The sequence below is a fragment of the Mobula hypostoma genome, chromosome 25 (assembly GCF_963921235.1).
Source record: "Mobula hypostoma chromosome 25, sMobHyp1.1, whole genome shotgun sequence".
Taxonomy (NCBI): domain Eukaryota; kingdom Metazoa; phylum Chordata; class Chondrichthyes; order Myliobatiformes; family Myliobatidae; genus Mobula; species Mobula hypostoma.
In genome coordinates, this window is record NC_086121.1 from 29,349,607 (window position 1) to 29,376,137 (window position 26,531).

A 26,531-nucleotide genomic window follows, 5' to 3' on the forward strand; every position below is an offset into this window, starting at 1 on the left:
GCAAACCTGCAGCCAGAAGTGTCTCACTGTGCACTGATATAGGAAGGAATAAATACTCAGAGTGATAGATGCAGTGTTAACCAAGAAGATTGCACTGAGTGGTGACGTTCTTCATCTAGTCAAGTGGAGCTTATTCCATCATTGTGCCTGGCTGTTAGAAGGCAAAAAGGCTTTGAAATAATAGTTGGTAAGTCACTCTCGATGGGATACCCTGTCTCTGACTCGTATCTGTAGTTGTTTGTGCGCTGACCCAGTTATGCTTCTAGTTATAGATAGTACCCCAACCAAGACATTGAAATTGATGAATTGGCTGGGGTTTGGTTCAATGTTGTTAATTCGATTGAATGTTAGGGGGAGTAGGCCAGACTCCCCATCTTGATAAAGATGTTACTGCCAAAACTTTGGTTGCATGAACTCTTACATCCACAGCCCCGGTACAGGTAAATCTCTCACTGTGCTGTTTCAAAGAGTTTCAACACATTACCACAAGTCACCAGTCCTACCCTCAGAAAACCTCATCCAAAGAGCCCAGAAATACCCCCAAGACTAGGCTTTACTTTCTTAACATAGTGGAACTGTGCAGGACACAGACTTCTAATAATCTGGGTCAGTCCTTACTGACGCATACTTGGCAGATCATAAGGTAACAGGAAGGACATCTGCCTATGTTCTACTCCAAATCAAAAAAGGACCATTTTTTTCAGGTTTTTGAAGAAAAAGAAATGCGCCTTTCAGAAGCAGGGAGGAGTTAGTTTTTATGAAAGTTGGTCTTACCCGATAAGTGCCATTAAGTGAGCTGATAAGCTGCATTATCTGATTCACAATAACTAGATCCTGTTGTAGTTCCCGAAGTTCCTGGTATAGCCGAGGAGGACCCATGTAAATCTTAGCTGAAGAAGAAATGGTAAGTTAATGCAGGCAGGAACCCAACGGCAAGAATTTGCAGATAATACCCAGTGGGTCAGACCCTGACTGCGTCTATAGATGACTTATTTAAGCCCCAGGAAGCATAAACTCGCTCAGTCATGAATGAAGATAATGATCTTTCCTGTTGTGTAGTTTCAAAGGCACATCTTTATCCAGGATTCCATTCTTCATGCCCTAATCTAGACTGAGGATCCACAGGTAACAGGTAAAAGTTTGGGGTGGGAAAAGACAGATCAAAACACTCAAATCCATTCATATTGTGTTCTTCATGTAGAGAGCTGATCAAGAAATGATACACACCAGACATTCTACAGAGTATGGTGATTAGTGGTATATTCACCAATGGAAGAGCCATAATCACCTAAATAGTGATGCATAGTTAATAATAGAAAGATACCTCATAGAAGAGAATTGCTCTGATTTGCTCCTGTACAAAAAGCTCTTTCTGAAAAAATAAACAGCTCTACTACTTGTCCATTCCTCACACCCTTGGCTGGAGCCTTCCTGGTATTTCCATTTCCAAGTATTTATGCAATATCCTTGTGAAAATTAATTTTAAATCTGTTACCCCCAAGGATAGGGACAATGTTGACCAAATCACGCAGTGCACTTCAGTTATTTGCTTAGGCTACTCTCAAGTAACTTCACAAGCTAGCGAGGAGGACAAAGGCAAGGGCTGCAGGCACACAGGAATGCAAGCATTCATGAGTTCCTCTCGAACTGGGACCTCATTCCATTGTGGAAAACATCCTTCATCACTGCAGTGTTTAAAACCAGGAACTTACAAACTATCAACCATGGGGGGTACCTTCATCAGAAGGACCGCAGCAGACTCCATCAATTTCAAGGACAATTAGAGAATACATGATCAATAATAGCTAAACATCTTAGGAGCTTTTTTTAGAAATTTGTCTCTCTTTCATCTCAAAGGTTAAAGATTCTTTTAAGAATTTTTGATAGGCTCATTAACAATTTCCAGATGATAAAGATGCAGTAAACCAGACTTACTTGATAGAGAGGTAGAGGAAGTCTTTTTACTCCCTGGATGCTGAAAGATTATTGTGTCCTTATCGTAGCCTTTCCCTTCTTGGCCGACCTCCACTACCTGAACCTGCAGCAGTGGGGCACTCCATTTCACAGTGTATTTTGGGCCAACCGGGACCAGGCTGCCAATGTCCGGCTGGCTCCTGGAAGAGAGAAACACAAAGGTAATGAAGTGACTAACTGGAAAGAAAAACAGGCACAGAGGAGGAGCCTACTACTCCCCAGTTCTCCCATCATTGATGCTCAGGAAGATCGAGTGTTTTGAATTGAAATGAGTCGGTGCCCCTGTGTAGACACTGCCCCATCCCTTTTGCTGGTAGAGGAAGCAAGCATAAGAAATGTAGTCAGAAGTGCCGGGCAGCAGCTAACTCAGGTGCTCAAACTTAGGGCAAGTATTTGCCCACAGCATTAGTAAAATCATCTCTAATTCTGGGTCTACACTCACTAGCTTTACTGCAGGGGCTCATACACTGATGGTTGCATTATTTCTTCAGATATCTCAGGTTGATCCCAGGGATCTTCATCCTACCATTATGATCAGAAGATCAAATCAATTGCCATCAGGATCTCTGTTACAATGCAGGGAAAGCAATAGCAGTTGTTTGAGGCTGCATACATACAAAGAAAAAACATTGGTAAATTTGTAAATATTGGACTTTGCAATCAAGTTAACAATTGCACAACCATAGCTGCTACTTTGTGATGCAGTAGAGCCGTCATTTTCAAGTTGTAATGGTTGAGCTGATTGAGAGATAGGTTGATTAAGCAAGATCCTGAGAGATGGGTATTTTGCAAGCACAGAAAGAATGGTCCAAAAGGAACCAGAACCACAACCACAAACCTGACAAGTTGGAGTAGACTATGACCACAGACTACATTGCAAGCAGCACTGTACTTACTTTATATTGATGTTGGCACAGACAAGCAGGTCATTCAGCAGGAACACCCGCCGCTCCTTGGACTTTAGGATCTGTCCCCTCTCTCCATAAACTGTTTCTGTCAGAGTCTCACAAAGGACCACTTGTCGCTGACCAGAACTCAGCAACTGCACAGGAAAAGAAGAGGCATTAGAAACATACCAGTGTGCATATTAGCTTTCCATTCTGTGACACAAGGACTTAATGAAATTGAAGAAATATGTGGAAATAATTTAGTTACATCCTAACAGAAAATACATCAATTTGAAATCCTGCATATCTGATGGATGTTATCTATTTAGGATTAATGGATAAAGATTTCATGATTTACTCAGTCATTTGTTGTGTATTTAATATTTCAATAATATTTGAATATTTTTGCAAATATATTGTTTGATTAAGCATTCTTTGGTGTTTCTGTAATTCATTAAGGTTAAATGTAAAATTACGTGAATTGCATACATGACACTATCATGTGATACGTGTGTATGCCACTTAAAGTAAAAGTTAAGTTAGAATCACATTCCTGCCTTTGTCTTTTTATTGCAATTAGTTCTTATGTTTTGGAGTTACAAAACGTAACAGTAGCAACAAAGAAGATTTAAATGAACCCGAGATGACTACCTACCTGTTGAAGCACAAAGAAAAATTTGAGTTTAAAAAAGCAGTGCAGCACTTGTTGCAAGGGGGAGAAAGTCAAGTTTTAAAAAAAGGCAGGAAACGGAAGAATTCACAGGTTCATAACTAGTGAGTACCGGGTGATAATAATCAGTAAAAAAAAGCAAAAGTGGCTGGCCACATTGAAAGATAGATGCATTTGATTACACAAAAAATAACTGGATATTGTATACTGAGTGGATCGTGTAATATTTTAAAGCAAATGGAATAGTTGATGAGAAGTAAATGCCAAATTTTGCTGAGTTCATTAGATTTAACAACATACAGTTCGCCTAAGAGTTTGACCGCTCCTACCAAGCGAGCAGAAATTAGCTTTGCTGATGTCGTGAAAGTAATGCAGGAACATTTAGAATCAAAACCATTGTTAATTGCAGAACACCTTAGGTTTTATGAATGGAATGAAAAGGAAGGGGAGTCAATTTCCGTGTACTTGGCTGAATTGAAGAGACGAGTACTGTCGGTTCGGAAATGGGCTTAACGATGCACTGAAAAATCATTTAGTTTGAGAACTCTTACAAAAAAAAAATTTTTAAATAGCTCCTAACTGAAGCAGAACTTGCATTTAAAAGAGCAGTTGAAATAGCTGTATCAATGAAAACAGCAGAGATGCAACTGAGTTGCAATCAGGAATGAAAGTGAGCAAGAAAAAAAATTGCAATGTCTAAACAGAAACCAGCCTGGCTGAACAAATTGTGATATCATTGTGACAGGAGCTCACATACACCACACTAATGTAGATTTAAAGGTGAAACTTGAGGAAAATGCAACAAAGTAGGACTCATACAAAGAGGATGTCAGGCAGACAAAAATAAATGGACTGCACAGAGAAGAGAAAAAGATAAAAGGTCAAGAGAAAGAGTACTAAGCTGAATGCTATTGATGAAAAATCTGATAATGAGGAGAGTAGTGCAGGACTGGTTAGCCTTGAGATTTACAATGTCCCACAACATTAAGAAATAAGAGTAACAAATCCTCCATAGCGATTAAATCTTTAGGCCTGAATGGAACAATTTAAAATTTACTATGCTTTGGACATCTATATAGTAATTGTATCATATGTTATATTGTAAATGTGTTTATGTATATAATATCTGTGTGTGTATATATCTATGTATACGTATATACACACACACACACACATACACACATACACATACAGTATACTGTAATTTACATATACACATTATACAAGCTGAGATACATTCTTTACTGAGCTGGAGTTTACGGCTAAGCAGGGAGGAGTGTTGTGCATTTAATATTTCAGTAATTGTGGATAGTCTTGTAATTACATTGTTCGATTAAGTATTCTTTGTTATATGATTCATTATGGCTTTATGTAAAAATACGTGAATTGCATACGTCATTATGCTACCACGTGATACCTGCGTACTTAAAGTTAAGAATGGAGTTAGACTTGTATCCCTGACTCCGCCTTTTTATTGCAATTAGCTTTTGTTTTTGAGTTACAAAACATAACACCATCAACCGTACCGTTCAGGATGTGAGGAATTTGGACTCAATGTAACAGCAGGGAGTGGGGAATAAAATTCTTGCGTGCTCTTGTGCCTGCCAAGTAACCAATGATTTGGACAATGGGCGATTCTGAGACAGGGACAAAATTGGATCACAGGGAGAATGTTTCTGGTAGTTACAATCTATACTTAATGTAATGAATAACTCCTTGGGCAATAAATTGGCAAAGTGCCCTTGGGGACAGAATCGAACCCAAATTTGTCACGCTGCTGTGAAATGACTGCAAATGTTGCCATGACAACAGGTTATAGGATCAAAAATTTTATTTTCCCACATTTCATGCTTAGTGATTGAAGGAGAGGAAACACCCAGTAGAGTTCAACATTTTTAGAATCCAGTTTAAATACAAAAGACTCAGCATTTTTCAGTAGGAGTGCGGGATTTGAGTAAAGAATGCTATCTTAACAGGACAGGAGAAGACGTGTGCAATTTTATCACACGACATGAAAATAATGTACAAACATTGCAAATTAACTCTGCCAAACACTAATCATGTTTAACATCTGCCAGACTCTTTTCTTCTGATTTTTTTTGACTTTTAATAAAGTCTGTGCCATTTACATTAAAGTCATTAACTTTGCTCATCTTCCAAGTCTTGGCATTAAGCTGCTTGCAAACAAATCTGATCCAATGGGATCCGTCACTGTTTCTGAAGACCGTGTGTCACATCACTGTGTGCTGCATGAAGGATGTCAATTTACTGCTTATTAAATAACCTAATGTCAATATTGCAGATTAGATAATTAAATTCCCTATTATACCACATTTCATGATTGGCTGCTCTGCAGGCACCAACACCTGGTGAAGTTCAATGTTTTCAGAACCCAATTTAAATATAAAAGCAGAGCAGAATTTTAAAAGGGCATCACTGTTCAGAATTTGGTAAATTTCCATACAGAAGTCAATTAAATAATTCACACTGCAGAATGTTTCTGTGAAAAATGATTGCAAGCCCACAATAAATAATTTCTCTCATGCAGCAGTTGTGCATTGCTGATATGGAGCCAGGTCACATTACGTAGGAAGATGTTACACTTGATTCACAGTTACACAAAACCAATTTTTCCCTAACACGTTGGTAAGAGGACTGTAGCTTTCTACCTGTAATATTTTACCCATCTCGCAGCTTTCTTCCAAAAGACCTGTGACCATTCCTCACGCCATACTGTCCCTTCAGTGAGCTCTTTGATCCAAAGGCGTTTAGTCAGGATACTTATTCAGTTTCTCAATGCCCATATTCTTCATTGAACTAGCCCACCTCATGCATGGTATAAATGTTTGCAGCAACTCAGACAAATAGCATTTTATCACTTCCAAAATTTGCAAGGCTGAGCTTGCTGACTATTCCACCACAGAAAGCAGCACTGGTCAATCTACTAGCTGAGTAACAAGACGTACAACATTCTCTACTGCCCACTCCCTGGGTGTTGAAACCAACTACCTACTGCACCTGCAATTAAACTGGCACATCTGGACATCAAACGTGGGAACTTTCAGATCTGCGTGGCATATCATCTCACTCTACACATTTCACCGTTATTCTCTACAGAAGGATCAATTCGCTTTTTCTCCAATAATGAATTTCAGAGAAAACCTACAATATTTTTGCTGCTGTTTACTTCATCAGCTATTGAACCAAATGGAAAAATACAAAAATTGGACAGAAGTGTTTTCTTGATAAGCCAAATGAACTTTTACAGCTACTGCAGTGCCAGTAAGTCTCTGGATGTTGCCAATAGTAAATGCTTGACGTATAATCTGATGTAAAGGAGTTGAAGTCCTCATAGTTCCACAGAGGAAGATGAAAATTCACCTTCTCTTTATACATTAACATCTTACACTGGTCTTCTGTACAACCCTATTACAGTTGTTAAATTATAAATTAAAAATATTGTAAAACTCTTACAAAGCAATCTCTAACAAGTGCAAGTTTTCATGATTGATCGCAACAGCTTCTACGGGGTCAACCAAAGGAGTTACAGTCCTCTTTAAACTTTTTTTTAATGATCACACGACCGTGCTGGACATTAAGAACTTAAAGTACTGCAGGTATGCTCCGTCAGCAATTTGCTCGGCGGAAGAGACTGAAAGAGCTGGACGGAGAGAATCGTGCTGCTGTCTGCGTCAGAGAGATGTCAGGGGAGGGTGAAGATGATGCAATTAGGCCACATGGCAGAATTGTTTTGAATCTTAGACACCAGGAAGGATGTGAAGGTGCAGGAGAGGGTGTAGAAAATCCTATAGAGACACGGATGACGGCAGATGCTTCTGGAGCAACACAAAATGCTGGAGGAATACATCAGCATCCATGGAGGGAAATGGACAGCTGACGTTTTGGGTCAAGGGCTCTTTATCTGGACAGGCTAATACTATAACAACTCCATGGATGATTATAGACCGAAGAAAAACAACCCGGGTTCTTCACAGCAGTTTTAATAATGAAGTACAGAGTTACTTTTTATTAGATAGAAGTGAGCCATTCCCTTCAGTGGAGAGCCCAAGGGCTAGGAGGTCACACAGATTTAAAAGTATGGATCCAAGATTCAGTGAGAATCCTTCTTAATACACATAACAATTATGATGTGGAATTCCTTCTTTACAAAGGTGGTAGAGGGACAGTCAGACGGGAATTAGATAAGCACCTGAGGAGGAATAATGAGCTTAAGGAAAGAATAAGGGAATGGAATTAACTAGACAGTGCTGCCAGAAGCCAGTGTAAATTTGACAGGCCAAATGGTCTGCCTGTAGCATGATGATTCTACAAGTGACCATGACTATTATACAAGGCCTTTCAAAGCCAGTTAGATGCAATTGCTGCCACACATTTATCTCCAAGATTCCTCCTATTTAATTACCTTGTTGAGGTGCCGGTCTCCCACACTCTTTGCCAGCTGCTGAATTTCGGCCATCTGATCCACCACTCTCTTCTGCTCGTTGAGTTTCTCAGCCAGGGTTTCCAGTTCCGTCAGAGCGAGCTGCAATGAGAGCCGGTCGGTGTGCCCCCTTGGTGTGTTCTTCAACATATCCTAGGCAGTCAGGAGGAGGAGAAGAAACAATGATAGAGGAGGCAGCTTGAATTCCAAACACTAGAGATGGGTTTATTAGAGATAGCTTTGAAACCTAAAGCACAACTTTGCAGGATAAAGTCAATGCAAAAGAAGGAGCGGACTAAGCTAATAAATATTTCATTCTGGCCTTCCAAAAATAAATTAAACTAATAAGGTAAATGCTGAAAGCATCCAACTGATCGGGCAGCTTCTGTGAAGAGAGAAGCAGAGCGTGTTTCACAAATCTGAATGATCAACTGTTTCTCTCTCACCAGAAGTGACCTCTGATCTGCTGAGTATTTCTCACTTTATTGTTTTTATTCACTTAGATACTTCTGGGAAAAGAAAACTTGAAGTTGTGATTCGGCCTCATTGGGTCACCCAAAAGCCCACCTTATCCAAAGCACCAAAGATAATGTTATATTTCATTACCCCAACAAAAAAGTATCAATTGCTGATAGGCATTATGTAAATCTGTCAACAACATCTTTGGTTCAATAGATCTGATTGTCCATTTAGACTTTCTTTGTGGGTCATCCATCCTTTCTCTTCCAACTTCCACACCAGTTTTGAATAAGTTCATCTCGTCCCCCCACACATCCGTGCTACACCACCCCTCACTTCTGCTGAACTTGCTAAGGCACTGACCAGCCATGTCTGGCTGAATGGTGTATGGGCTGCATATTAACACACTTCGGAGCAGAACCTATAACTAATCCTCTTGAACGTTGAGCTTAAGCATCATTTTCTCTCACCTGAAGCAATAGAATAAACTGTGGAAATCGTTGTATTGGTTTCACCATCAACCCATAGAGCGTTATCCGGTCCGAGGTGGAGGCTTGTTTCCTCTGGAAAAGATCAGAGAGCTGTTCAGTAACTTACCATCTCACCTCCAGTAACCTTAGTACCTGCATCTCGTTCTACATGGGAAGCATGACCTTTATGTGACAAGCCTGCACCTCACAAACGGTGCTTTGTAATGGAGCATTAATCCCAGGAAAACTATCGCACAGTTATCTTCAGCACATCTCCAAATGTTTTGGAGATGGAAGAAATGGAAAGACAAACAAAGCAGGAATAGCGAAACCTGAATCTAGCAACATACAAAGCTCCTTTTATAAAACAGAACCAGAAGATACCGTGTAGAAATCTATAAACTATTCGATCTAAACTACCTATTCACTCACCCTCTTCCAAGTTTATCACCAATATAAGGTAATTCCAATTATTAATTGATTCCTCACATAACCGAACAAGGAGTTGTACTCAACCCCATTTTGATCGCAATCAGGAAACACAGGATGGTTCAAGGGTAAAAGGGCTGCACGTGAAGTGGAATGGACCATATGATACACTGATAGAACAGATGTTGCATGTCATGTCTTTGTTGCTCCATTTCATTATTTCTATTAGTTACGTAAGTTTAAACTGCCATCTCTCCTAAGGATGATTGTTCCGAGAATAGTTTTGTTGTTTCGGATTGAATGGGGAGAGAAATCTTTGCTCAGGAGAATTGTACATTTGTAGGGCTTAAAATCCCTGAGGAGTGCATTCAGCAAGGAAACCTACACATTTTTAGAAGAACAAGGGGATTGGATGATGAAATCAGTAAGCTGCAGGAACATCCAGGACTTACACAGCAGACTTCAAAGGTTTCAGTGACTCCTTTTGCTTATGTTCTTTCACGAGGGAAAAAGATGTAGAGAGATGCTTAAACTGCATTGCCAAAGTAACGAGAACCTTGTGTTGATAATCACAAGTACAAATCCAAAAAAGAAAACCGCAGTATCCAATGCACAGACAATATGTCAAACAGTGAACAATGACAATGCTCTGTCACAAATGTGCAATGTGTTCAATGGTGTGGGCAATAATTCACCCGACCCCAAGCACTTGTCAGAGATTTGAGATATGCTTCAGTCCGTGCTTGTTGCACCAGCTCAGACAAAAATCAGGGAAACGCTTCAAGAAAAGACAGTCCATGACAGACACACACTCAAACTGCCACTACCTTTACATATCTTTACCCAGAGTACATGGGCCTGGACATGGACACAATATTAGCTTCTGATCTCTTGCACATCTGTACATATTACCTGTACATTAGTGAGGACGAAACAGTCAAGGTAGAAGGGGTAACCACTCACTGGGTGATTGTCACTCCAAAACATCACCACCACCAGCGCAGCTCAGGATCAATTAACCCACGGCGCCACAGTGGCTAGCTTGGGGTGTTCCGGAGTCCGGAGTTCAATTCCAGTACTGTTCCGTAAGGAGTCTCTGTACATCCTCCCTGTGGAATGCGTGGGTTTTCCCCAAGGCGCTCCGATTTCCTCCCACAGTCCAACGACATACCTGGTAGGTTAACTATCCTGTGATTAGATTAGGGTTAATCAGGGACTTGAGGTTGCTGGGGTTCCATGGCTGAGAGGGACAGAAGGATCCGCCCGCACTGTAGAGCTAAATAAACAACAAAGTTTCAGGGCGCTCCCTCAAAATATCACAAGAAACAGTGGGAACACCAAGGACTGTTACAAGTGGATTTTTGTTTAAACATAAGAAATATGATTGGAATTGTTCCAGTTGTCCCTGCCTCCTCTTTATGCAGTCCCTCACCGCAGAGTGAGGTATGCTTTACTACCCTTCTGGTACAGAGCTGGCTGATGTGGTACTCAGACTCTACCTGCAGTGGGGCAGAAGATGCCAAACAGGGCAAGTGAGTAAGTTTACTCTCCCAGACTCTGCTTGTCCACTCTAAAGGGAGTCAAGCTGTTGGAAGCCATCCCAATAAAGCAAACCCTGGAACCCAACCCAATTTCCCAGTTCACCTTCGCTCCACAATTTACACTGAATCTCAGGTAAGCCAAAATCCTTTCTTCAAAAATAATAGCCTCCGTACAAGAGCTTCTAATAAAATGAAAGAACACAACGACAGAAAAATGGTTTACATTTTCCTTGCAAGATTAATATAGGACATAAACTGCTTAACAAGGTGTACCCAAATCATTTCAATGAGCTCTGTAACACATTGCCATTGTCTTTCCAAATCGCCAGGTTTGAATGAAGACTAGGGACAAAAGGTTGGATTTGCTGCCCCCTTGTGGAATTGATTCTCAGCATTCTTCACTTTAAATATATTTTCTAGGTAATGCTGCAGACATTTTGCAATTTTAATGACGTTAACTCTCTTACAGTTCACGGGGATTTCTAATCAATCCTCCCATCAGAAGAAGCTGAAAGCTTTTAGAGGACAACCATCTGCTCCAGTACTGAACAACACAGAACAAGGTCACCAAGAAATACACACTGCTGAGATGTTTCATCTCAGCTCTACCAGCATTTGGTAGGGGGCAGGGGATACTATAAATTACTTTCAATATCCTTAACTTTAGTGCTATGGGGAAGAAAGGATAAGTATTAAGTCATCTGCATTTCTAAACTGTATTCAATATCCCATCGGAACCTTTTGGAAGTTGAGACAGAGGAAAATGTTTTCTAAGAAACTTCATTTGTATATTTTATTTATGGTGCAACTGTAACGAAAACCAATTTCCCCCGGGATCAATAAAGTATGACTATGACTATATGTAAATAGTTTTTATAGAAGTTACAGCATTGAAAAAGGCAATTCATCAAGCCCATTTCAAATGTGTGCAATAGTCGTGTGGACTGGTCCACTCCTCCACCGCCTCCCCAAATCCTTTCAACTTCTTTCCTTTCAATGTCTTTATTCTCTTTTAATTTTATATATTTTATTTGAAAATGTGTTTTCATTTTTCTTTCAGATTCTGCTCCCTTTTTAATGTTACAACTGAATCTGTCTCCACTCCTCCCGTCAGTGCATTCCCACCCCAACCATCGCTGTGTAAAGCAGGATTTTCCTCGCGTCACCTTTGGTCCTTTTTCCCTATCACTTTCATTTTATGTCCCTTTGTTCTTGAATCCTCCACCAATGGGAACAGTTTCTCTTTACCTACTCTGTCAACGCCCTTCTGTTTTAAATGCCTCTGGTAAATCCATAACCATAAGACCATAATCATCTCAGTGTTGAGAAGGACCCCAGACTCTCCAGCTTATCCATGTAACTAATGTCCCTTGTCCCTGTAACCATTGGGTAAATCTCTACTGTGCCCTCTCCAAAGTCCATTCACCAGTTCTAAAGTGTGACATACACAATATTGTGCAATGTTTTTTTTTATATAAAGTTTCATTCCCTTGCTCTTACACAATATTAAATAAATCCTAGGATCCATATACTTTTAGTTAAACCATCTTATCTTGCTGCCCTGTTTAACAATTGACGCTGCACATGTACCCCAGATATCTGCTCTTTTCTCCTTTGAGTTGCACTCTATGCAGCATATCTCGGGACGGTTATCATAAAGCTTTACAGTGCTAGATATTAGGGCTCAACTCCTGCTGATTTCTGTAAGGCAGGGATCCCCAACCTTTTTTGCACCGCGGACCGGTTTAATATTGATAATATTCTTGCTGACCGGCCAAAGGGGGGGTGGGGGGGGGCAATCACGACCAGAATGTAGGTGATAAGTCAACTATCAGTCACCTATCAGTGGCTAATACACTCAATTTCATTTCTAAAAGGGTTTATCTAATGAATTTAATATTAAACACACAGCGCATATTTTCCTCGCATTAATATAGTGATGTCAATTATAAGTCATAAGGGGGTTCCTTATGTCCAGTCCATTCCGCAATTTAGTTTTCATTGCATTCATTGCAGAAAACTCCGCTTCGCTGCGATATGATGTTGGAAATGGGAGCAACGTTTTCAGTGCTTTCGTGGCTATCTCAGGATATTCAGCCTTGACTTTGATCCAGAATGCTGGCAGAGATGTTATGTCAAACATACTTTTCAGTCCACCGTCATTTGCAAGTGCGAGGAGTTGATCTTCTTCCCGCGCTGACGTGGGTGATTCACCGGGGACATTCACAAATGGGTCACAGACCCATTCCTTTGCACGTCTTGGGTCATTTTGGTTGGGAAGTAACGCTCAAATTCTGTCGACAGCGAAGATAGGTGTTCGTGCACCAGCTGTGAGCCTCAGTCTCTCCCAAATTCCCAGCTAATGTTGGGAACATGTCAAACATGCCCCTGTCCACTCGCCATCCCCACAGTTCCAGTTTGGCTGTGAAAGCAGACACTTTTTCTGCCAACTTGAAGACAGCTGTCATTCTCCCCTGAAGTGACAAATTGAGTTCATTGAGCAGGTTGAAGACGTCACACAGATAAGCAAGTTTTGCTATCCAGTCCTCGTCACTGAAGTGGGCTGCCACTGGTGACTTTTTTCTTGAAAAAAATCTCTGTAGCTGCTCTTTTAACTCAAAAACCCTAGCCAGGGCTCTCCCCCTTGATAGCCACCTGACTTCAGTGTGTAAGAGAAGGCGTTTGTGCTCTGCATCCATTTCCTCGCAAAGCTGCTCAAACAGACGTGAACACGAGGAAATCTGCAGATGCTGGAATTTCAAGCAACACACATAAAAGTTGCTGGTGAACACAGCAGGCCAGGCAGCATCTCTAGGAAGAGGTAAGAGTCCACGTTTCGGGCCAAGACCCTTCGGCGAAGGGTCTTGGCCCAAAATGTTGACTGTACCTCTTCCTAGAGATGCTGCCAAACAGACGTGAGTTCAGGGCTTTTGCTTTGATGTGATTGATAACTTCAACAACATCACTCACACACTGTTAAGATCAGGTGACATTTTTCGGCTAGCCAGCATTTCCCTGTGTATGACACAGTGTGTAGACTGGCATTCAGGAACAACCTCTTTGACTCGGGTAGTGAAACCAGACTCGTTAAGCTGTTCCAACAGCTGTGCTTCGATGTCCTCCGCTACGTCATCGATTCTCCTTGAAACTGTGGTAGCTGAAAGAGAAACCTGTGCCATCTTGTTAGCTGCAGCTTCTCCTAACCATTCACGGCACGTCCTTGGAGGCAGGCAGAATCAATTCTTTACCAACAGTGAAAGGCTTCTTAGCCTTAGCAATACGACCAGCCACTAAGTACGACACTCTCAGAGCAGCAGCGTTTGTGGAAGTGGTGGCTGTCAGCACTTGTTTCTGTCCCGCTTGCTCATGTTTTTTCCGCTCAAAAAACTCAACGGGTTTGTCTTTAAGTGCAGGGTGCTTGGACTCAAGGTGCCGAAGCAGATTTGAGGGCTTCATTGCCTCATTAGACAGCTTGTCTCCACATATCACACACAGGGGGCTTGGAGCGTGTGAGTCACCGGTCACAATAAAGCCATATTTTATGTACGACTCGTCGTATTTTCTGTTGAAGGAAGCTTTCTTTTTTTTTTGCAGTCTCGGCCTCAGCTGTCTCTGCGTTATCATCATCGTTAGGCCTTTTATGTCCCCTACCATCTCTTCCAAAGAAACCCTCAAGCGATGTTTGTTTTTCACTCATCGAGTAGTTGCAGGTTAATGACCTTGCGTGAGTAATGACCTCACGTGCGTTCAAGTTCAACAGTGGGCGTGACAGGGAATGGGGAAAGGTGCAGCTGACTCATATCGTTTCATATCACCAAATCATATCATTTCCTCGCGGCCCGGTAGCACGTGCTTTGTGGTCCAGTACCAGTCCACAGCCCGGTGGTTGGGGACCACTGCTGTGAGGAGTCTACAAGTTCTTCTCGTGTGGAATTCCTCTGGGCGCTCTGGTTTCCTCCCACATTCCAAAGATGTAATTTTGTGGAAATGCTATGTTGGCTTCAGAAGCACAGGGACACTTACAGGCTCCCCCTCGCACCTTCTCGGACCCTGTCAACCATTGATGCAAATGATGCATTTTACTGTAAAAAGTAATACTAATAATAACAATTTAAAAGCTAATCCTTCTCACACCTCTTCCATTTTTCTCTCTTCTACACCTTTTCATGTTATTGGAATGGCTAAAACCGGTGGGGAAAAAGAATCAGCTAAAAGCACCATAAAACTAATTGACTGGAAAAGACAAAAGTCATCAAGCTATAAGCAAAATACTGCAGGTGCTGGAAAGATGAAATAAACACAGAAGATACCTGAGGTGCTCAGCTCTTCAGGTAGACAAACAGAGTTAACAAGCAGCAAAGCTCTGATGGAGGATCATCAAGTTGAAATGTTCACTGTTTCTCTCGCCACAGATGCTGCACGGCCTGTTAAGTATTGGCAGTGCTGCCAGCTTTTAAATCATCATTAACCAAGAGTTCAGACTCACCTTCAGGAATTCCAGAAAGGCAGGTTTAGTGAGGCAGGCCTTCTTAATGAGAGCCATAGCATTGGTGAAGTTATTCACATAGTCACTATATACATCCAGCACCATAGACTTTGAGAACTGGAAGAGAGAAAGACATGATTTCTGCTAAGTTGCAGTTGGGCAGACCAGCATCACTATAACCATTGCAGTCAATCTCTTCTGCAAATATTCATTCCCTTGCTGAATCCAATTCATTAAAAAAGCAAATTAAAGCTCAATTATACAAGAAAAGTAAACACTATTAGAAAGAACCCTGACTTTCAACAATACCCATCAATAATATCAGTGAACTTCATGTACTCAAGTACCCCTGTAAGTTTGCATGGAGTTATTTTACAATGGCCATCCCACCTCACCTGTGAGAGGTGAGCAGAGGAATGAGAAGCATCATCATCATCGTCATGACCACTTACCGAAGCAACAAAGAGATCTCCAATTTTCTCTGTGGCATCCCACTCGGCTACCCGCGAAGCCAAAGCAATCTGAAACATCGAATGACATTGAAGAACTTCCCTTAGACGGTAAAACACTACCCGCAACTTCCTCAGGCTCATCAGCTTGGGCTCGGCATCCAGCAACGGCTTCTTGTACTCCTGGGTGGGCAACAGAGAGGCACAAGGACTGGAAATGGAAATGGTTTATCATCACATGTACCGAGACACAGTGAAAAACTTTTGCTTTCATACTGTCCATCTAATCCATGCACAATTACAGCAAGGTAGTAGAAGGGAAACGGAATGCAGGATATAATGTTCGAGTCACAGAGAAAGCGCAGTGCGGGTAGTCAAATAAAGTGGAAGGACAACAACCAGCAAGTGTGAGTATTAGCAGTAAAACTACTGGTTCCTTCAACCTATTCTGCTGCTCATCATCTATCCCTGTATCATTCTTCCAGACTATTTCCAAGTACTCCATTTTCCTTAACACTGAAAAATCTGTAACCTTAATAAACTCCATGACTAAGCCTCCGCAGATATCCAAAGTAATGAACTCTAAAGCTTCACCACCCTCTGAATAAAGGTACTTTTCCTCATCTGGGTCCTAAATGACCTATGCGTAACTCAAGACAGTGACCACTCAATCAAGGAGCAACACCTCAAGTGTCCTGCTTCCACTCTGCTGCCCCTTATATGAACTTCTTACATTTCTGTGACATCAGCTCTCATTCCTCTGAACTCCAGCAATGGAACAAACTTAGACTACTTAATCTCTGCCTGCGTATTAATTCCGAATCTAGTTAAAGTGCCAACATGCATAGCTTTGGGATGTTGAAGGAAACAAGAGCATCTAGAAGAAACCAGGTTGGTTGAGCAAACCAGGGCTTTTCTCTTTGGAGTGATGGAGGATGAGAAATGACCTGATAAAGCTGCATAACATGATAAGAGGCATAGTTAAGAGTGCACAGCCAACACCATTTTCCCCATTGGAGTAAAGTATGGCGGGGGGGGGGCAGGGATGTCACAGGTAGTTTTTTTTTTAAAAACGGAGTAGCAAGTACATGGAACATACTGCCAGAGATGGCGATAGAGGCAGATACATTCAGGACATTTAAAAGACTCTTACATGGACATGTGGATGGATGGAAAATGCAGGAGGGAAGGATTAGATAGATCTATTATACTGTTCTATGTTCTATAAACCAGCATAGTTACAGGGAGAATACGCAAACTCTACACAAACAGCACCAGACATCAGGACTGAACCCAGGTTGCCAGAGCTGTGAGGCAGTGGAACTTGTAACCACGTTGCCCTTTTCTGTTAACTAATTCTTAATCCAAAACTCCAATATTACAAGGAGCACCTCCCTGCAAAGGGAAAGAAAACATATTGAACTTTATCTGTGTCCATCACCCCATCAGGCAAAGAGTTATAAAATCTCAACACTTGGGGTGAAAATATTTTTCCTCAGCTCCCTGCAAACTGATCATCAATCATCTTTGCAAATCCTTTTGCAGGAATCACAGTGTCATCCTCACAAATGAGTTGAGCAGTAGGAAAGTCTCTCAGCACATGCTCGGATGTATTCTGTTACTTCTATGCTTCTTTTTCAGATCTTTGGGGTAGAGCATTCAGAACATGGTAACAGATCTCCAAACTCTTACCTGTAATATCCGTTTCAGAGATTCAACGTAACTCCGTTCACTTTGCACAATTGAACTCAAAATATGTCTTCGAACAATCTGTTACGCAAGACAGGCACAATATTTAGCTCCAAAATCCAGCTTTGGAAAGATCTTCAGTATCTCAGATTATAGACTTCATTTTATAGAATTCTTAACTGATCATGAGGAAATGTGACAGAGGAATGTGTGTTAAGTCAAAGAAACTATAGGATTAAGATTGAACCCAAGCATTCACAGCAGCCTTCAAATGCAACCTACTCCGGCTCTGAGCATGCACACACTGGGATGCGTGCACCTCCTGAATGCTTGTGTCAGAGACAAGGGCAGGCCCATAGAACCAACTGTGGCTTCATCGTTCTGGGCCATTAGAGCAAGAACCACTGATACAGGGGCAAGCGATGGTGGGGGGGGAACCTAACAAACGGAAAGATAAACTGGATCAAGCTACACTTTGAACAATTCAAGGCAGCCATCATTATCCAGCTACAGAAACGAGTCATGAGGAATTCTGCAGATGCTGGAAATTCAAGCAACACACATCAAAGTTGCTGGTGAACGCAGCAGGCCAGGCAGCATCTCTAGGAAGAGGTGCAGTCGACGTTTCGGCCAAGGCCTGACAAAAGGTCTCGGCCCGAAACGTCGACTGTACCTCTTCCTAGAGATGCTGCCTGGCCTGTCGCGTTCAACAGAAACGAGTCACTTGACAGCTCTCTTCAGTATTTTCACACGGCTTCTTCTGATGCAAAGTTAAAGAGTCACTGCATAACAAGCAAAAAGCAGTATTTTCTCAGTTGTACCCCCTCCTTCAGCAATGGGCAGCTGCTGAGACAAATTGCAATCCATCCCTTCACTGCTCAAGCTGAGATCCACTAATAACTATTTTGTTATCAAATTCGGAAGCTCTTTTGTCTACACTGAGTCACTTACACATGCCAGTAAATAAAAAGACAAACCACTATAAACAAATACACGCTCTAGTGTCATCTAGAGTGAAAGGGTCAGAAGGCACTGACCTGTTGAGGGCTCAGCCCTGGGGGCATCGGACTGAGCTCTGGTGGAGGATGTTTTGAGTCCGACACCGGAACATCAAGATAGCCAGCATCATCCTCTTCATACTGATCTGAAAGAAAATAAAATGAAGTTTCAACGTTAGTTGTTAAGGATTAGAAGTCGCTATTGCCATTAAATAGCTGAGGGCTTGGCTAGACAGTGGTTCCTTATTTTAGAGTCAAAGATCAAGTGGAAATTTAAAATTACGAGAGGTCTCGATAAAGGCGATGTGAAGGCTCCAGCAGAGACATCAATAACCAGACAGCATAGATTTAAGGTAACTGGTGAAGGTATTCAAGAACGAGATAGAGAGAAAATGTAATGCAGAACTTGCTATCCAAAAGAGGCAGATACACAGACATAAAAGAAAAAGTTTTTACAATTGGATAAAAACTTGATGTACTTATAACCCATGAGACTACAGATCAAGAGCTGGTCATTGTGATTAATCTCAAACCACTCTGTTGCATCCACTATGGTGGACTGAATGGCCCCATTCTGCATTCTGTACGTTTTTCATGTAAGAAATACAGTAAGTGATTACACTGGTAACTAACACAGAAGATCGAAAGCAATAAAATGTAACAAGAAAAAAATCAAAGTAAACAAATGTTTGGTCACTAAAAGTACTCTTCCTCTCTTCCCTTCTGAATGCCTGCCAATATCACTTAGTCTTTGTCTGTTCTCCCCCCCAAGACGCTGATCAACCTGCTGTTTGCAGCACTTCAGATCTCCACGAGTTGTAATTTCTCATTCCCAATGGCCTTAGCTTATGAGGCATTTCCCCATTTAAATCCCGAGCTTATTTTTCAGCTCACTCCATGAAGCAGAACAACACTAGCAGGGCCGCAGTAGACTTTGAGTCTCTGGATAAGCAAGAAGAGTTTATTAAAAATACGATGAATTGAACTTCCTGTTGCTGATTGTTACTCATCAACCCGTGCGCTGCTCCGATTCAGATCAGAAACCGACTGACATGTCGCAGCTGTAGACCAGCAAGTCTGAATCTGTTACGTGAAGGAAAAGCTTGTGAGTGAGAAGAGAAGCTCATGTTTGTGGTTTTGCCCTACTGAATCAGCAAACGTGCAAGGGAAACTTTCAATCTGTTGGAGACTGCGGCTGCTTCACTAAGCAAGCTGTTAAAATCTGAAGTTTACAACAAATTATCATTTTGAGATGGAAACTGCTGTTTCTAATCTAGTTGGCATAACACAATCCACAACTGCTGGGTACAATGCAATAGCAAATATTCTGAAAGATGATTGCTTGTTTTTGGCAAAGGATGAGTTTACACGGGGAAAACATCCATTGCTGAGAAGCCACCCACACTCCACTGATTAATAGTTATTTGAACATTGAATGGTGCAGCCATTGATTCATAAGAGAATAAACACATGGACTGAAGATTTACTTATGGAAGATTTCATGCAACTTTAATATAGGCCAAATCACCAGCATCTGCCTTCACAAACCGCCCATCTGCTTCTTCTTTATTTAATAAAGACCGGCGCCCATCACTGTCCTTAGGCACCTAGTGTTGTCCAAATGACACTGGCCTTTAAGATCAGTCCATGGCAGCCAACAGCTACAGCCCTTGAAGCAAGCCAAACAGTCTAATGCAAACATTTAATTCACTAGCATTCACTGTGAACAATCTCAAAAGACAAACTCCATCCCCAGCGTCAATAAAGGCTCCATCAAGAAGGCTATCACTGTGAAAACTCCAGCGCAAAACAGTAGGTTAGCTCTCACCCTCCTCTGGCATATTGCCTGAACAGCCACTCAATAATCAGAAGTGTTTGTGATTTCCCTTCTGTTCCCCCAGCAGGAGTGTATGTGCCGTCACAATGGCTATACCAACACTATCCTGATGCTGGGTTTCAACCTAAAACTTTCAACAATGAGTTTCTTTCTTCCTTTCTCAGTCTACTGAGTTCCTTCAGTGGATAGTTTGCTGCTCCCTTTCCCAGCGTCTGCAGAGACTCATGCACTAGCACCAGTGTTGGTCTGAATCATGCCAGTCCTCAACTTGCCTGGTCTGCCAGTTATTAGTTTTCACATCTTTAGAACAAGGTGGTATGGAGTTGGCAGTTGGCATGAAGGGTGGGGGGGGGGCAGAAGGAGGCAACTAAAAGCGGCATACAAGTCATTTTCTCCACACTGTTAAACATACGAGGGAAGACCAGGTGGCGGGGTGGAGATATGTCTCTGCCAAAGGAGATGTAAGGTGCTCCTTCCCTCCACTACCCTGCAGGTCACCTTGGCAATGTATAGTAGCTGCCTAGCCCCCTGATCAGGGTCACATGAAGCTATGGGAGCAGGAGGTGTATGGTCCTATGAGCAGCTGGTGCATATCACAAGTCCCAGTTGTGCACCCACTAACACCAGGCAGACAATCTCTGAAGAGTATTGACAATGGCTGGGGTCATTCATCTTGTAAAGACCCCGCTCAGAAGACGGCAATAGGAAACCACATCTGTGGAAAAATTGACCAAGAACAATCACGGTCGTGGATAGAGCATGATCACCATGTCATATGACACTGTACTGAATGAATGAAATAAAGGGAAGATTATTAACAATAATCAAAAACAAAATATTAAATTGAGCTGGCTAATCATATCCAAAATCAGCTTGATAATAAGAGGCAGGGTAGTGGCAAAATGATGCAGTTTGGCAAGTTAAACAGATAATATACTCAGTCACCACTTTCTTAGGTACACCTGTACAGCAGCTTCTTAATGCAAATATCTAAGTCAGGGTGGCAGCAACTCAATGCACAAAAGTAAGCAGACATGTTCAAGAGGTTCAGTTATCATTATGAGAAAGAGGAAGAAAAGCGATACGAGTGTCTTTAACTGTGGATTGATTGCTGGTGCCAGATGGGGAGGTTTGAGTATCTCAGAAACTGATGATCTCTTGGGATTTTCACGCACAACCGTCTCTAAAGATTACAGAAGATGGTGCAAAAACAAAGAAAAACATCCCAGGAACGGCAGTTCTGCGAGTGAAACGCATTGTTAATGAGAGAGGTCGGAGGGAATGGCCAGACTGGTTCAAGCTGACAGGAATGCAACAGTAACTCAATAACCACAACATGTCACACATTGAAGTGGATGGGCTACAGAAGCAGAAGACCACGAACATAATTCATTGGCCACTTTATTAAGTACAGTGTGTATAGACAGTATGTGGTTCAGCTCTAAGCAATGCGAATTGACAGAACGATATTGAGATTCTAATTCTCAAGTTCCCTGAGAGTAACAATACAAATACTGCAGGTGAAAATGAAGGTGGCACATGGCATGAGGTAAGTTTGCATTTATAGACTAGGACATAGGATATATGTCATGAATATCAATTTTTCCTTAGTAAACAAATTTCCCCCCACCACCACCTTCCTTTATTCCCCACTCTGACCTTTCACCTCTTCTCATCTGAGTCCCCCTCCTCCTTCCCTTTCTCCTATGGTCCACTCTACTCTCCAATCAGATTCCTTCTACTCCAGCCCTTGATGGTTCCTATCCACCAGACTTCACCTATCACATTCCAGCAAGCCTCTTTCCCCTCCCCACACTTTTTAATCTGGCATCTTCTCCCTTCCTTCTCAGTCCTGAAGAAGGCTCTTGGCTCATTTCCACAGATGCTGTCTGACCTGCTGAGTTCCTCCAGCATTTTGTGTGTTTTTCAAAGGATACAGAAGTTGGGGCATTATGTTGCAACTTTACAGAAGACTGCCTAGACTGCCCTTGTATGCAGTTCTGGTCACCATGCGACAGGAACTATATGGTTGCAAAGGAGATACACCAAGTTTGACACTCTAGTTGTGGGGAGACATCAAACAGGCTGGTTTGTTTGCTTTGGAGAAAAGAAGCTGAAGGGTGTCCTCAAAGATGTACGTATATATACACTTATAATTGGCAAGAGCTAATGTAGGTAGTCAGAATGTTTCAACAAAAATAAGGCGGCAGAGGTTTAAGGTGGAAGAAGGAACCATTACAAGGGAATTGAGTCCTATCCATCCACCTTAAAGAGAGTTGTTGCTATATGGAATGCAGCAATAGGTGCTTGTTTAAATATGTCTTAAATATGGAGCTTTTCGATACAACCACTATATTTAACAGACGTTTAAGTAAGCACTTAAATAGGCAAGACGCAGAAGGATGCTGACTCATCGCAGGGAAATGGAATTAGTGTACATGAGCAAAAAGATGTCGGCCCGGTTACATGGTATACAGCTCTAAGCTCTGTTTTTATGGATACAGAAGATTTGAAATAAAAAGCAAGAACTGTTGCAAAAAAAAAACCCAGCAGCTTGCTCAAAGTTGAAAGTAAATTTATTACTGAAGTACTTATCACCACCATCATCGTGTGCCGTGTCATATTAACCTGGGCGATCATGGTCTTATCCATGACTATGATTGTTCTTGGCAAATTTTTCTACAGAAGTGATTTGCTATTCCTTTTCTGGGCAGTGTCTTTGCAAGACCAATAACCCCACCCATTACCAATGATCTTCAGCGATTGTCTGCCCGGCATCAGTGGTCGCATAATCAGGACTTGTGATATGCACCAGCTGCTCATACGACCGTCCACCACCAGCTCCCACAGCTTCACATGACCCTGATCCGGGGGGGGGGGGGATAAGCAGGTGCTACACCTTGCCCAAGGATGACCTGCAGGTTAGGGGAGGGAAGGAGCACCTTACACCTCCTCTGGTAGAGACCTATCTCCACCCCAACACCCCAAAATACATATTTGTCACCAAATGCTACCCAGAGGTTCATCATCTTGTGGAAATTAGAAACAAAGAAATACAGCAGAATCAATGAGAACCTACACACAATGACAAACAACCACTGTACAAAAAAAGACAAATTATGCAAGTACAAAAAATAATTAACAATAACAGCTCAAAGCTTGGGCAGCACCTGGAAAGAAACAAAGTTAATAAATCAGTCTGAAGGATTGAAGTAGGTGAACTGGAAAAGAGAGATATATGGTAAAATGATTGAATCATGCATCAAATAGTAACCAATAAGCACACACTTGCTGGACCAATTTTTTTCAAAATCTTAGTAGTTTTTACAGAACGAGAAAGCCTATAAAACTCTAAGTGGACTAACAAAACAGATGATGGGAGGATTTATGATGGCTTGGGAGTCTAGAACCGGTGACACAGCCTCAGGACAGGAAGTGTACATTGAGAACAGAGATGAGAAGTTTCTTCATCTGGATGGTGTAAGCCTATGAAAGTCATTATAACTGAAGACAGTGGAGGTCAAATTGTTAATTACAAGGGGAGGTAGATACACTCCTTAATCTAAGGAGATCATGGGACATGGGGAAACAGCAGGGACAGGGCAATGAAGTAGATGGTCATCCACAATTACATTGCATGGTGAATCAGGCCTGAAGAGATCAATGGCCATTGTTGGCTTCTATTTTGTTTCCATGACAATGAGCAAAGGCCATTTTTCCAATTTAAAAGAGTGTAGAAGTTTTATTAAATAATGATCAGATCATGGACAACCACAGACACCAAGGAACTCAGAGACCAGGCACACATCAACTCTGTAGCATAGCAGAGCTTTCAAAATGCAGTTGAAGAAGCTAACACAGACAAGCTGTATTTTCACACCACATTCCTGGAAGGTAACTGTACTAGTCCACCAACAAGTCCATGACATGATTCAGACCAAATATTGACAATACCTTGAAACTCTCTCCTTTGAAGGAAGGGAACTTTACGCATGACTGCATTTTTTGTCTTCTCCAATCCATCTTTAGTCCCATTCCTTGCTGCCTTCATGAGCTGCTGCATCTAGTGTGAGGAACAATGCAATGATTAACATGTTCACATTAGAAACACGCTGCTTACCCCAGAGATGTCAATAACTGCCAACATCTATTAGGGCCATTTTTATTTCAAAAACAAAGAAAACTTCAGTTAAAATTGTTCCAACAAGCAGTTTCTCTGTTGCAAAGAAGACCAACAAGCCAATTTGATTTTTAAAATTTCTCTCCATTACTTTCTTCTCCACTTCAGTCATGCTGCTAACTGCTCTCCGCTTTCACCAAAGCTGTGACCACTGCCTCACGTGCATCTCCTTTATCCTAAAATGTTGAAATCAACATACACTATTGTCTTCTATTCCTTTGTGAACAATTAGACCCCACAATTTCCAGCAGCAAACAACCTCTGCCTGACTTGGTCAAACTTTTTCCATTGTGGATGCTCAGAAGTGCTGGGAAATGCAAGACAAAAATACATCTTTTAGTTAAATTCAGGACCACGAAGTGGACTTCTGGAAAAGTTAGTAAAAGTAAGTAACGCCAGGCCTGAGAAACAGAGGATTGCGCATTTCAGCTATCCATTCATAACTCACACACTTTTTCAAGTCATGGTTGAGAATCTGTTGCAGAGTGAAATTTTTTTGGAATTAAACTGCAACAATGTGCCTCGACACCAACCTCTGAAAATATTTCTAATGCAGAAGTATCTCCTTTCCAAACCAGTTATTCTGTGGCCTACATTTACACTGAGACTCATGCACAAGAACAACAGGGTTGACACTGCCTCTGATCACAACACCCAAATTTTGTTTCTTGAAGATTCACTCTCTAACACAGCATGTGTCGCTTGGCTTCTCTAACCCGAGGGAAGTAGAAAGACAGAGCGAGATACCTTGCAATCATACCGCTGCTTCAGCTCCTGCACGTCTCTGCCCCTGACTTTCATGGCCAGGAATTCTCTCTTAGTCCTGGCGTACTTCTCCTTCAGTCTACTGAGATCCGGGGAAAGCTGAGCAGCAACCGGGAGAGGAGGATGAGCACAGGAAAGAGAAAGAAAGAATGGGCAGCAGAAGAATAGAAGTGCATGAGAGTTAGTGACGTAGCATGTGAAGACACTATGTGCTTTAACATTCAATGAAAAGTCCAGTATTGATACTGCAAAAGAACTGCAGGCAGAAATGTGATAAATGCCAGGGATCAAGTTAAAACTTGGTGAGGTTAAATATAAGGCTGCTTTACCAATAATGAACCAAGTGACATCTGCATGTGAGATTTACTATCACTAAACATCAGGCAGTATTAAGTGCAAGGGTGGAACATACACAGTTGAAGCAAAGTCATTGTCCCATGCAGAAGAGACAAATGGCCAAATGCCTGTGAAAAACAGGTTATGGATCTAGAAAGGTAACTAATCAATTGAAAAATAAAAGCAAAACGAAACACACAAAATAAACCTGGAAGTATTCTATCATTTGTGTCAGATGATAGTACATATCTACAAAGCATCTCAGGTGTGCTACCAATGACAGGTTCCCCTAAACCAGGGGTTCCCAACCTTCGTTACACCACAGATCTCTACCAGTAGCCAAGGGGTCTGTGGACCCCAGATTGGGAACCCCTGCTCTAATCCCACTTATGCTAGCTTAGCAACAGCTCAATTATTATGACACAACCAAGATCAGGATGGATAAACCCCACCTCGGCAAGATCAATCCCAACTTTAAGCCATCCCTAAGGCTGTCAGTGGAGAATAAGCAAGTGGAGGTCATAGAGGGAAGCAGTAAAGATACCTCATTTAATATACTTAAGACACAGTGCAGTAGATTTTTGTATAGTAGGAGAATAAAGCCCAATGTGGAGCTGAATCCACGGCCAAATTAGCCATGACCTTATTGGATGACGGAGCAGGCTCGATGGGCCAGACGACTTGCTGCTGCTCCTGTTTCAAAATGTTATTATGCAAATCTAACGTTTGCTTCAGTGTATGATTTGGCTTGCCTCTTGGTACTGTACTTACAAGAGCCATCAAGATTAATTCCATCTTGGCATTAATGAAATATGGACTTCGTAATACACTTCAGATATTATGCTGCACAGAAACTGATTTTCATACTTATTCAGTAGCTTAGTCAGGTTAAATAATATTTATCTTACAACCTCCTATTT

General features: G+C 41.7%; 1 protein-coding gene across 4 annotated transcripts in view; it reads right to left on the reverse strand.

The window, feature by feature from the left end:
• The window catches only part of LOC134337913 (rho guanine nucleotide exchange factor 10-like protein), a 225,223-nt gene that overhangs the window by 65,316 nt on the left and 133,376 nt on the right, over window positions 1-26,531 (reverse strand). For all 4 annotated transcript variants that reach the window (XM_063033279.1, XM_063033278.1, XM_063033281.1 and 1 more), the window contains 10 exons: window positions 24,285-24,393; window positions 18,533-18,639; window positions 17,499-17,576; window positions 15,810-15,989; window positions 15,358-15,474; window positions 8,902-8,994; window positions 7,955-8,125; window positions 2,871-3,016; window positions 1,936-2,114; window positions 775-890 (listed from right to left, as the gene is read on the reverse strand). In XM_063033279.1, coding sequence (XP_062889349.1) covers window positions 775-890; window positions 1,936-2,114; window positions 2,871-3,016; window positions 7,955-8,125; window positions 8,902-8,994; window positions 15,358-15,474; window positions 15,810-15,989; window positions 17,499-17,576; window positions 18,533-18,639; window positions 24,285-24,393 — 1,296 coding nt within the window. The remainder of the gene's footprint in view (window positions 1-774; window positions 891-1,935; window positions 2,115-2,870; window positions 3,017-7,954; window positions 8,126-8,901; window positions 8,995-15,357; window positions 15,475-15,809; window positions 15,990-17,498; window positions 17,577-18,532; window positions 18,640-24,284; window positions 24,394-26,531) is intronic.